Source organism: Pelophylax lessonae (assembly GCF_965119305.1).
Source record: "Pelophylax lessonae genome assembly, chromosome: 8".
Taxonomy (NCBI): domain Eukaryota; kingdom Metazoa; phylum Chordata; class Amphibia; order Anura; family Ranidae; genus Pelophylax; species Pelophylax lessonae.
Window position 1 is genome coordinate 88,323,217 of NC_138775.1, and position 13,933 is coordinate 88,337,149.

General features: G+C 42.6%; 1 protein-coding gene across 1 annotated transcript in view; it reads right to left on the reverse strand.

Annotated features, from left to right (window-relative positions):
- Window positions 1–13,933, reverse strand: part of CYTH4 (cytohesin 4) — a 145,167-nt gene that overhangs the window by 84,456 nt on the left and 46,778 nt on the right. Inside the window, exon 2 of the mRNA XM_082266077.1 lies at window positions 6,859–6,929. Coding sequence (XP_082122203.1) covers window positions 6,859–6,929 — 71 coding nt within the window. The remainder of the gene's footprint in view (window positions 1–6,858; window positions 6,930–13,933) is intronic.

Consider the following 13,933-nt stretch of genomic DNA (forward strand, 5'->3'; position numbering starts at 1 on the left):
CCATCAAAAGGTAAAAAGATGTTCAATGGCCGAACTGACCAGCCAGAGAAACACCAAAGAGGTGTGGGACTTTGAAGGCAGTGTGGTTATGGCAGAGACAGACAATCAGAAAATGTTTCAGTTAAAATACATAATTTATTCATTTTACAGCGTAAAACATACAAAAAACATACAGAAAACCTATAGCAAAATGCAGAAAATTATCCATGATAAAATTGATACGGATACTGTGATACTTTAAACCAAGAGATACATGGGGTCACCAGGGTCCCTGGTGTCTGGTGACCCCATGTATCTCTTGGTTTAAAGTATCACAGTATCCGTATCAATTTTATCATGGATAATTTTCTGCATTTTGCTATAGGTTTTCTGTATGTTTTTTGTATGTTTTATGCTATAAAATGAATAAATTATGTATTTTAACTGAAACATTTTCTGATTGTCTGTCTCTGCCATAACCACACTGCCTTCAAAGTCCCACACCTCTTTGGTGGTTCTCTGGCTGGTCAGTTCGGCCATTGAACACCTTTTTACCTTTTGATAGTATACTAGGGATGTGGCGGTGATTGTTGGCAATAGGTGAACCAATGTCGGTCATCCAATCCTTTCTCTCTATGAGGCCACTACCAATTAAAAACAGCCCTACCAGCCATTGCAACTTTTTAAATTTGTTTACGTAACAGTTTGTATGGAATAAAAAATAATATATCTACATTATTTTTTTGTGGCTAACTGCCTCAAAAGGCTTACTGAAAAAACAACTACCAATTACATGACTGATTTGGACAAAAGAATGTGTTATGATATATATATGTGTACAATTATTATTAAAATGTTACTAAACCCAGGACTCTGCATTCACTATATCTGGTCTCCCACAGTACACAGAATATGGAAATGCAATAGTTTTAGTAAATAAAAACGGCTCAATACCTTTTTTATCAGCAGTTAGAGCAGTCTTTTGACCTTTATCAGTGTCTTGTTAAAGCTTGTAGCATAAGTTTTAATTCTGCTGTGACTGTCCTATAGGGCTGCAGGACCCCTGGCCCTCAGTCTGGACAGTGCTGATTTGCCCTGTGCTGATCACATGCACTCTACCAAAAAAAAAAAAAAAATTCTCTAGCAATATACAGCAAACTGAGCATGTGCAGCTTGTCCTCCAGCCTCTGTACTATTTGGAGATGGGTTGGGGACAGTAAAAGAAGGGAAGGAACAGACAAGACAGGATCAAACAGTCTTTTTACACAATGCAGAGAATTAACCCCTTAGGTTCCCCAGTGAGAATAACAAGCATGCTTTACTGCACATACAGTCAGATTTTCCTGTTGTGGGTTTAGTAACACTTTAAGCAATAAGGTCCTGTGGCTGTTACAGCTGCTTACATCATTTAGATGTTCTGCAAAATGAAACGTCAAAGAGTAAGACCTTGCTTCCCTTAAGTTAATGGAGGCTTACTTGGTCTAGAAATTAGAACAGCTCTAGTGCCACAGCACCAGTGGGCCCAGGGCATCTATCAGAAATCTACTGAGCTGATAACTTCCTGTTGAAATCTGATAACCCCAAACTGTGCAAACAGAATGGAGAAGTCATATTGCAAACAATATATAAGGTGAAGGTTTCCGTGCTTATGGAGAAATAGATTGGCTGCAGCCTACCTCAAAAATATAGACTGTGAGGGCAATATTCAGTATGTAGTGGGGGTGGTGAGGTATTTGGCGCTGCCTAAAGATATTAAAGTGTGGTGGTATAATAGATTCTTAATATCACAGTAAAATAAAGGTACAATCACATACAGAAATAGTAAACCATGTATAAAATACTATAAATACAAAAAGGCAATACTGTTGACGATGGATAAATAAATAAATATAAAGTGCTTAGTGAGCAAGAAGTGACCAAATGAAAGCGGAGTTCCGGGCACAAAAACGATATTTTTTTTTTGTGCCCGTCCGCTAGTTCAGCCTAACCTGAAAAGGAATTGGATAGTTAGATTTTTTTTTTTTTTTAAAACTCACCTTGTAATTGACGATCGTAAATACTCACCTATGACAGCTTCCTCCTCCAGCGCCGAGGCTCACCCCGTCACTTCCTGCCTCGCAATGATTCCTGGGAGCTAAACGTCATAGCTCCCAGGAATCAATGCGCCGCACCGGCCCCGCTCGTCATTTCCGGGCGACGCCGCATTCCCCTGCTAAACAGCTTCTGGGCATGCCCAGAAGCTGTTTAGGAATGCGGCGCGGCACCGGAAGTGACGAGAGGGGCCGGTGCAGCGCATTCTGGGACACGAAGACGCGGAAGAAGACAGAGAAGAGGACCGCGCCGGCTTCAGCTGCCCACAACCGAGATGGAAACGCTGTGGAAGAAAACTTCTAAGTAAGTATTTCTTCTAAAAGGTAAGTGCGAACCGGGACAGATCAGAGGCTAGCCATTGTGGAATGTGCTAGCCCTGACTGTCCCGGGGGTATGTTAAAAAAAAAAACGTTTCTCTGCCCGGAACTCCACTTGAAGTGAGCAAAAATATCAGAAAGAGTATAAATCGGTCACTATAAAAATGAACAGAATTTGAGTGAAATAGATATTTAAGTGTATCAACAAAAGTTGATAAATTAAAGGATAAAGTGGTTCCAATGAAAATTGGATACAGTAAAACTGTACGTGATAGTGAATAAATATATAAGTATCAGAGAAAAAAAGTGATCAAGTGCAATTGGTGCTAAAAGTTAAAAAAGACCATTAAAATGAAAGAAATGACCAAGAACTATGCGTGGTGGTGAATAAATATATATCAGAGAAAAAAGTGATCAAGTGCAATTGGTCCTAAAAAGTATAAAATTGATAAAAGGACCAGTGAAAATGAAGGAAATGACCAAAAAATATATAAATATATAAAAAATTTAAAAAAGTGGGCAGAAAAGTCCATAAAGTTCATAAAGTGATTTTGAGAGTAAAGTATCAAATTGATGGGTGATTCTCGAGGGGATCCAAGTGTTGGGTGTCGGGTGAGGAAACCAGTGCTCCCCTTTCAATATCTCCCTCACTCACCAGAAGTCGGCACCCCTGCAGGGGTAACCAGCGTGTTGGTAATCTGGTGGGCGTAATTACGTAATTTTCCGCTTTACTGGAACGCAGATCCGGCGGTTGGCTCGCATAGCGTCACGGAAGTCACCGCTAAAGAGGGTCTTGCGGTCCCTAATACACTGCTCGCTTATTTACCTGCACCTAATGTGAGTACTATTCTTACTTTATAATAAAGGAAGTTATTTTTAATCAGTACTCACTATATGAGGCTCTTTTTCTGGCACATGACCCTGGATTTATTTTTGATGGATGTGAATCGTACTTGAGGCTTACTGACCCCATTTGAATACATTGTATATATGGGAAAGATGATTCAGGATTAACCATTGAAGCAATCGGTACGCAGGATAACACCTGGCTGAGGGCATACCCGATTACCAACACGCTGGTTACCCCTGCAGGGATGCCGACTTCTGGTGAGTGCGGGAGATATTGAAAGGGGAGCACTGGTTTCCTCACCCGGCACCCAACACCTAGATCCCCTCGAGAATCACCCATCAATTTGATACTTTACTCTCAAAATCACTTTATGAACTTTATGGACTTTTATGCCCACTTTTATACATTTTTTATATATTTATATTTTTTTTGGTCATTTCCTTCATTTTCACTGGTCCTTTTATCAATTTTATACTTTTTAGGACCAATTGCACTTGATCACTTTTTTCTCTGATATATATTTATTCACCACCACGCATAGTTCTTGGTCATTTCTTTCATTTGAATGTTTTTTTTTTACTTTTAGGACCAATTGCACTTGATCACTTTTTTTCTCTAATACTTATATATTTATTCACTATCACGTACAGTTTTACTGTATCCAATTTTCATTGGAACCACTTTATCCTTTAATTTATCAACTTTTGTTGATACAATTAAATATCTATTTCACTCAAATTCTGTTCATTATTATTACAGTGACCGATTTATACTCTTTCTGATATTTTTGCTCACTTCATTTGGTCACTTCTTGCTCACTAAGCACTTTATATTTATTTATTTATCCATCGTCAACAGTATTGCCTTTTTGTATTTATAGTATTTTATACATGGTTTACCATTTCTGTATATGATTGTACCATATTTTACTGTGATATCAAGAATCTATTATACCACCACACTTTAATATCTTTAGGCAGCGCCAATTACCTCACCACCCCCACTACATATTGCAAACAATGTCACCCTTATTCCTCTTATTTCTCCAGAGTTTTAATGTTTTAGGTTTTCGATGCTACAACTCAAAAAATGAAAATGGTCAGATTTAAATCTCCTGTCTCGGCTAGGCATTCTCAGGACGTAACGGATTATAGCCCAGTTCAAGACACATTGAATCAAAGCAGATTAGCTAGAAGGAATTTAGCAGCATCATAAAATCCCCACGAAAACAGTCCAGCTAGAAACAAGCAGGTTGTCTAAACCAGCCTTTTTCAACCAGGGTGCCTTGAAGTTTCTTCAGGGGTGCCTTGGGAAAATAACTAAACATTGCCCACAAATTGTATACAAGTCAACGGGTAGATTAATGCTTCCTTTTAGTTAGTCAAAGCCACGTGTTGTTATTGTGCACCATTACAACAGTCCAGATTCCAGTATCCTAAGAACCAATGATATTGTCAATTGATAAAGAGGACTTGGACAGCATCTTTGAACTCTCCATCCCTTTCTGTCAGCACTGGGGTCCTATTAGCTTAGTGACAGAGTCAAGGGAAAAGAGAAACACTGGGATACTAGTCAGTGCCAGTGTATATAGGTGTATTTGCTTTGGAAGAGAAAATCACATCTAATGTTGGATGTCCTACATGTGTGGATGTTGATGCATTATGTAAAACTAAAATTTTTGTATTTTACATTTAAGATTGGGCTGTCCCGATATTGTGGAGAATTGTAAAGGGTTCCTTGATGGAAAAAATGTTGAGAAACACTGGTCTAAACCATCTATTAGCAAAGATTGCTTAATGGTAAACCAGTCGTAAAGCAAAACACATTTGTAAATCTGGTCTTATTCTACTAACACTGAACTTTACTACATCTCAAGCTCTCAAATTCTCAAACTGATTCATAATTCCTACTGTAATGAAATTACATTTATTAAAAATTTGTTACACTAATGTATAAGAAATGTATAAGAAAACAGTAAGTAAAATTCCAAATATTCCTATATAAAAGGTGCAGGAGGCTAATGGATCACATTAGATCTTCTAAGCGATAAATTCCACTCCATCCATCACATTTGGTCTCTAAAGAAACGTAATGTAATTCTGTTCAATGATACTGTATGTTGGATGGATAATTGGCATTGAAGGAGGATATGCTGGAGCATAATAAAACACTTCAACAACCCTTCAGCACACCCTTTAGATTGTTCAATTGGTTCTGTTTTTTTTGTAAGTGCAAGTCTCTTCGGCGATCAGGAGAGTAGGCTGCATTTTCATGTCAGCACTGCAAGTTTACCAAAGACACTATGAGGGAATGCTAAGGGTAATTATTTAGGAGCCAATGACTCTGATATATCAGATTGGACTAGTGTTCAGGGAACAAAACAATTGTTGAAATTGACTAAGTAATTTCTCCTTCTAATCACATTTATTTTACTGTTGCATAATTGTCTGTTTTATTATCTTGTCTATTAATGTTCTTGCATCATTTTTCTTTTCTTTTCAAACAACATTTTAAAATCCTTAGGGTCCTTTCACGCGGGCGATCTGATCCGCCTGTCAGTTTTTCAGGCGGACCCGATAGGATGCTCCATGCATCCCTATGGGGCAGCGGATGTCAGCGGAGACATGTCCGCTGACACCCGCTGCTCTCTGATCTGATCCTGTCTGTGAAATCGGGATGGATGGAACCCCTATTTTCCATCCGTCTGGTGGATCGGATCGGATAAAAACGGACAGGCGGTCTGTTCTCATGCGATCTCCCCATAGAGGACAGCGGGGATCTGACAGCTCCATCTTTGCACACAGAGCAGAATCAGGGCTGTCGTCCACCTGCTCAGCGGGGATCGGCGGATCGATCCCCCGCTGAGCAAAACGGACCTTGTCGGATGGTGCACCGTGTGAAAACACCCTTAAGCTGAGTTTCAAAATCCTCTAATTATCAATTAAATAAATGTTGTCTCTGTCAGGGCTACCGCATTTGAAAACTGTGCCACATTCTTCTCTGGGTGTGGAAGCGAGTGGCACAGACATTTTTGAAAAGTCAGAATTGTAAAAAAAAAAAAAAAAAAAAGTCAGAATTGTAACAGCTGATGCTTCGATCACTTTCAGCATGCAGGAGCTTAGATTGTTGACCTGCGAGTTGAATACTCTCTGCACAGAAGGAGGGGCTGAGGGTTATATTTTCACACTATATGCCTGTCCTGGACTCTTATTTTACATTGTTTCCAACTGTTTTTGTGGACTACCGAAAATCTCCCCTCTGTGTTATGGAGATAACAGGAAGTGTTATTTGGTCCAAGCATACTTCCTGTCCTAGGTTAAAAAATGCTGTTTCTCCATAGGTTCAGTATAGTTTGTGAGCATTATAACCCTAGGAGAACAAATATATTTCTGCCAGGATCTCCAGGTAAAACTAAGGAGAAAAAAGCCTTAAAAATAAAAACAAATGCAACCACCTCATCTAAAGACAGGTAAGCTGTAATATACTAAATGTTTGTTCTTGGTTTTAGATAGATACACTTTAAATCAGAGCGAATGAGACTGAACAATGTAAAAGCATAATAAAATACGAAGCTTGTTTGAGGGGTAGAGGAAGAATTGTGGAGTTTAGCATATACTGTACTTTAATATGTTCAAGCAGCTCTTCTCGAGTAGATGATGTTGTAATGGTATCTTCTGGAATCATGGATTGCTCTGAAAAGACAAAATGAATATATGAAGTGTTTTAGCCAGCAAAGAATAATTGTGTTTTGGCAAGAAGGTGAAGTGCACCACGACCTCGGCGCGACTTGCACTGACTTCATATCATTGAAGTCAATGCAAGTCGCCTCCAGGTCGCCCCAAAGTAGTACAGGACCCTTTTTCTAAGTCGGAGCGACTTGTGTCGCTCATATTAGAACGGGTCCTGTACTATTCAATGGAGGGCGACCGACCGAGACTTGTCAGTCGCGCTAGTGTGAATGGAGTCTAACTGTGCTGGAAAAGCACGTATAGGCAGAGAAGGCATATACACTCTATTACCAAAAGTATTGGGACACGACCTTTACACGCACATGAACTTGAATGGCATCCCAGTCTAATGGGCCATACACACTATAAGATTTTCTGAAGACTTTTTCCTTTAGACTTACCAAAACCATATAATATGAGGTCAAACCTAAACACTTTCAATTTGTATGCAAACTGGCAGGCCCTTGCACTACATAGAAAAGGTAAATCTGAAGGAAATTTAACCACAAAAGTTGGATAGTGTGTATCCAGCTTTAGTCTGTAGGGTTCAATACTTAGTTGGCCCTTCCTTTGCAGCTATAACAGCTTCAATTCTTCTGCAAAGACTGTCCAGAAGGTTTAGGAGTGTGTCTATGGGAATGTTTGATCATTCTTCCAGAAGTGCATTTCTGAGGTCAGGCACTGATGTTGGACAAGAAAGCCTGGCTCGCAGTTTCTGCTCTAATTCATCCCAAAGGTGTTCTATCAGGTTGAGGTCAGGACTCTATGTAGGCCAGTCAAATTTCTCCCCCCAAAATCGCTCATCCATATCTTTATGGACCTTTCTTTGTGCACTGGTGTGCAGTCCAGTTGGACTGGGAACAATTTGGGAGTATGAATTTGTCCAAAATGTTTTGGTATGCTGGCGCTTTAAAGGGCCAAGCTCAACCCCTGAAAAATGACTCAAAACCATAATCCCCCTCCGCCAAATGATTTGGACCAGTGCACAAAGCAAGGTCCATAAAGACACGGATAAGCGAGTTTGGGGTGGAGGAACTTGACTGGCCTGTACAGAGTGAACCTTATTTTGTGCACTGGTCCAAATTATTTGGTGGAGGGGGGATTATGGTGTGGGGTTGTCTTTCAGGGTTTGGGCTTTGCCCTTTAGTTCCAGTGAAGGGAACTTTTAAGGCGTCAGCATACCAAGACATTTTGGACAATTTCATGCTTCCAACATTATGGGAAAAGTTTGAGGATGGCCCCTTCCTGTTCCAACATGACTGCACACCAGTGCACAAAGCAAGTTCCATAAAGACATGGCTGAGCGAGTTTGGGGTGGAGTCCTGACCTCAACCCGATAGAACACCTTTGGGATGAATTAGAGCGCAGACTGCGAGCCAGGCATTCTCTCCAACATCAGTGCCTGATCTCACAAATGCACTTCTGGAAGAATGGTCAAACATTCTCATAGACACACTCCTAAACCTTGTGGACAGCCTTCCCAGAAGAGTTGAAGCTGTTATAGCTGCAAAGGGTGGACCAACTCAATATTGAACCCTACGGACTAAGACTGGGATGCCATTAAAGTTCATGTGCGTGTAAAGGCAGGCGTCCCAATACTTTTGGTAATATAGTGTAAATGTAACTTTCAACCTTTTTTATTTGCAGTTGTATGACTCTTGTGATGCTACTTTTAAATAGTACCTTTTTAAAAAGCAGGAATTTAAACATTAGTTCGAAGGCCTTCAGGGTTTAAAATCTTTTTTTTCTCCAAAGTCCACCCCTTTGGGTGGCTGTGAAATAAAACAAAACCACAAAAGAAGAGGCTTCAGAACTTCAAGTGAGCTTGCTTTCAGTTAAATATTTGCTTTATACAGTACATCTTAAAGCAGTTGCAAGTCTCCTGTGAAGCAATTAAAAGTCAGCAGCTACAAAAACTGTATCTGCTGACTTTTAAAAAATAGCCACACACCTGTCCCACAATCCAGCGCATCTTAACTGTGGGCACTCACAGCTTCCGGCTTCACAGCCAGGTGCCCACTGCACATGCGTGAGAAGTGCTGCGCATTGTGAATGGTCCTGCAGTCTTCTGGGACCTGTCACGTGTCCCAGAAGACTGTGGGGGGAAGGAGGAGATCTTCCGGTTTTGATCGCTTAGGCGGGAGCAGGTACTTTTCAAAATCGGGTACAGACTCCCCAGTCCCCCCCCCCCCCCCCGCTCCTCAAAAGCACCAATTGTCCATTCCGAAAGTGGAACTTCCCCTTTTGAATGGAGCTCAGCTGTAATGTCACACCAGAGTGCTTCCAACACCCATTGAGGAATACCACGAAGTGTGGGTGCAACGGAAAGTCTTTGCAGCTGTAGGAGCTCTGACGGACCAAAGACTGGAGAAAGCAGGGCAATCCTCCAGATATATAGTAGTATGTTACTCATTTTGTTTTACATTTTTTTGTTATTTGGGCATTGATACATGTATCCCATGGCAGTGCCCAGCTTCCAGACCTTAATAGGGTTTGCTTCAAAATTGTCAAACTTTGAGCAAAAATTGAGAAACGGTTCATAAAATGAATCTAGGAAGATTTGCGGATTCCTAATGTTAACCAGTACATGGTCCTAGGTTAACACCACCTTAAGAACCCTCATAAGGCTTCTTGCACACAATACTCCTGTTTGAGCATCTCGCAGCATGAAAAACCTCAGTACAGCTTTTTTTTCTTCTGAGGTAAAATACAGCCCATTAATTGTAATGTGCCTGAGCACACAGGTGCGTAAACAAGAACTGTGCATTTTTCAGTAAAAACAAAATAGAAAAATCTGCATTTTTGGTCAGTAATTTAAGCCTCAATGTACGCAAATACACACGAATACACGCAAATACATACAAAAAAAAACTGTCTGGAAAAATTAGATGCTCAAACAGGAGTATTGTGTGCAAGAGGCCTTAATGGGCTGTATTTTAGCAAAAAAAAAAAAAAAAAGCTGTACTGAGCTTTTTCATGCTGCAGTGTGCAAGAGGCCTAAATGGTAATGCTTTTCCAGATATACTGTAAAACAGCTGTAGAATGTAACCATAGTGTCGTCATTTCTTAAAAGCAAAAATATGGTGTAGTTTTTAGTAAGCTCTGTACATATTTTACATTTGAAGGGTTTCCCTTAAAGTAATTTTATGGTTTACATACTGGCTTCTTGTAATAAATATAGAAATCTGTAGATTAGCCAGTGGGGCAGAGCCCCTTTACCATTCAACAGTTTAGACAAGATATCAGCTGCACAAAGAGTGTGTTGCTTTTAATTGGATGTTTGATATTTAGACCTATGAGAAGGGGTAGTCTAAGTAAAACGTAGAGCAGCAGAGCCTTAATATTCTGCATGCAAATACGACTGCTCCCACGTACATGTTTAATTACAAACTACACAAAGAATTTTTAAAACAGTTATCTTCATACACATAGGAGTCTGGGGCCATACATTTTGAGATTCAAATGTATTTCCACACAGAGGGAGCCATAGGCTCTTTGCAACGCCACTTGTACAAAACAATGGCTGAACATGGGTATACGCTGATACTTGTGTACTTGTGATACTTGCGTACGTATGAAGCAGGACTTGGACTGTACTGTATCTGAAAGCAGAGGCGTAACTAGACCCTTTAGGGCCCCGGTGCAAGAAACCATGAAGGGCCCTTCCCTTCAAGCCTGGGATTCTTCCCACAGATCCTGGGGCCCTTTGCTCTCATTGCGGAATCCCTTTCACAAGTTCTGCAGTGGGCCCCCATCCTGCCATCTTGGGGCCTCCCCACAGTGGTGGAATGCCAGGGCCCGATCAAAAGTGTGACCTTTGTGATCCTGGAAGCTCACCCAGAGGTGTCAGTAGTTTTTATTGTTTGGTATTTTAATTGTATTATTTTTTATCATTTTATTTTATTTTTTTACAATGTCACTGACTATTATTCTGTCCATTCAGAAAAATTACATATTTACCGACCCCTTCCTGGTTCTCTATTGTGACACATCCCCTGCAGCAGCCGGCAGGAGAGGGATAGGAGTACAGTGGGGCTGGGGAGGGGGTGTCGCACAGTAGGCGGGGGGGGGGGGACCAGGGGAGGACACAGGGGCCCAGAGACAGCAGAACACAAGTGGACTGGAGAGGAGGATTGGCGGGGGCAGCATACAGAGAAACCAATCGCCTCCATTTTCCTCCTGCAGCTACAGTGATTTCTCTACATGATGCCCCCCCCCCTCCTATTCAGGTGTACAGGGGAGCCACACAGGCCCCCTGGAGCATGGGGCCGATGCCGCCATTCTCTCCTCCCAGTGACCTTTCCCCTTGTCTGCCAAGCTCCCTATCGCTGTCAACCCTGCAATATCAGGAAGCCTCTGTCTCCCTGCAAAATGGAATGAAGGGGATGCCGCCGTTTGGGGGCCAGAGCCCCTCCTAGCCTCATGGGGAGGCAGAAGACAGCAGCCATTACACAGATCACCGGATCCCAGGCACAGTGAGTAACTCTACATCTGTACCCCCTGTACCTGGATCCTCTCCTGGGATTGTGAACGACCAGACTATCTGGTGTTTTTTACAACAATTGCTCACCAGAGCTCACTTTGAGGCATTGGCTAACAGGGTGGAGACCGCCCTCAGAGGGGAACTGACAGGCTTTAAGCAGGAGGTCACAGATCTCACTGCCAGAGTTACCTCACTAGAAACTGGTAATACTGAACTTAAACAGACTGTTACCAACGTACATACTGCACAGACGACTGCTGCGGATCAGCTGACCCAACTGATGCTACTTTTGGATGACCTGGAGAACCACAACCCCAGATGCAATGTCAGGACCAAAGGCCTCCCAGAGGCTACCGCTCCAGCAGACCTAAAGGCCACAGTTACCGCAATATTTAACATGATTCTGGAGCGCCCTGCTGATACCATCATAAAAATTTACACAGGTCCTTGGGCCCTAGAGGGGAAGCAGGTGACAGGCCTAGGGATGTTCTCTGCTGCCTGCACAGATACTCCCTAAGGGAAGACATACTACAGCAGGCATGGAGAAAGGGCACATTTGAATTTGATGGAGCGGAAATTCTGCTTCTGCTGGATGTGTCACGGAGAACCCTCCAGATGCGCCGTTGTATGAAGCCTCTCCTAGCAAAGTTCAGAAAACTTGGCATCACCTACAAATGGGGTCACCCTTTTCCCCTCTTATCCCGCAAACAAGGCCCCTTCATTCCCCTGAAGCACCCATTAGAACTTCGGGAATTTTTTGCAGCTCTTGCCATGGAGCCAGTATCCCTTCCCAACTGGCTGGAGTTCAACCTGTCGGCCGTGACCTCTGCAGCGGCCCCTGCACCCGGGAGGCCACAGAGACCCCATTGAGGCCAACGATCACAGAGAGGGCCTCGCAGGTCCCCTCAGGACCATGAGCCTTGACGATAAACTTTTCCAGGGAATCACAGAAAACCGTTGCTTAACTTTTGTTATACCACTGCTTGCCTGTCCTAACTTGTTTCACTTACAGATTGTGGTCCCCTTCTGCTGGAATTACCATGGCAGCTCGGAACCCCATTGCTGCTGCCATTCTGTTGGGGCCCCCCAGGTGTCCTGTCCAACTGATCGCTCTACGTCGCAGTGAGTCCTACCTTTACCCCATGAGTGTCCAGATTTGTTTTGTATTGGGGACAATAATACTTGGTCTGCGCTATTGGATATCTGCACTCACTGAGGCCCCCGGGGGGTGCTCCTCCTGGCTTCCCAGAGATCTGGGGGGTTTAACGAGCAGTATCTGTTACAAGGAGTGGACACTGTACTGTTATGACACCATGCTCGCTCTTGTGTGGATCCAGGACTTGGGGGGCTACCTGCGGGTCTCCTCCCTGAAGTGCCTTATCTCTCTCCCCTGTAGGCCTTGGCTGCTGATTTGGCAGTCATTCTCCATTTGGAGTTAATTAGTGAAATTCTTGTCTCCCGTCACTAATCTTTCCTTTTACCATTTCTCTATTTCCTGCTCTCTCTCTCTTCGGACTTCACCCATCTTTACCTCCCTCAGCTTCTTTCTTCATCTACATCCTTTCTTTCCCCCCCCCTTTTTTTTTCTTTCCTCCCTCCCCTTTTTTTGTGTTGATCCCAGGGTGGGGCCGACGTTACTGCAATGACACTCAAGGTGTTATCATGGAACGTGAAGGGACTTAATACCTCAGAAAAAAGGACCAATTGCCTCTCAGATCTGTGGAGGCAGCGCCCCCAGGTAGTTTTCATCCAGGAAACACATTTCAGAAAGGACAGAATCCCTAAACTACAAAATAAGCGTTTCCCATGGGTCTACCATAGTATGTCCCCTTCCTCAAAGTCAAAAGGGGTTAGTGTATTATTGTCCAGTAGCCTGCTATGGCCGATCAGGAGGGTAGATTTATTATGGTAAAGGGTACTGTCCAATCTTAGACATTCACTCTGGTAAATGTTTACCTTCTGAATACGGGTCACCTGGCGGTGCTGGAGTAATTGAGTAATTTGTGGAGGGCACGGTAATAATAGGCGGGGATTTTAACTTCACGCTCAATCACCATAGGGACTCCACGACCGGAGCGTCAACCTTGCCCCACACTACCCGAACCAGCCTTAAAAACCTTCTTCACTCACACCAGTTGATAGATATATGGCGCATTTTTCACCCACAAGAAAAGGACTACACCTTTTTCTCAATGCCACATGGGTCTAACTCCCGTATAGATTTCTTACTTCACCCTCATGCCGCAAAACCACTAGTATCCAAAGCTCATATTGGCAACATTACTCTTTCAGATCATGCTCCGATCTCGCTGGAAATCTCCCTACTCCACAAAATGCCGAGGTCAGCATCTGAACGACACCCTCTTGCAGAACCCAGAGATTAGAGCAAATGTCCAAAGGGAACTGACTCTCTTTTTTGAGACTAACAAGGACTCTGTGACCAATCCCCTCTTCCTTTGGGCAGCCTATAAGTGTTACATTAGAG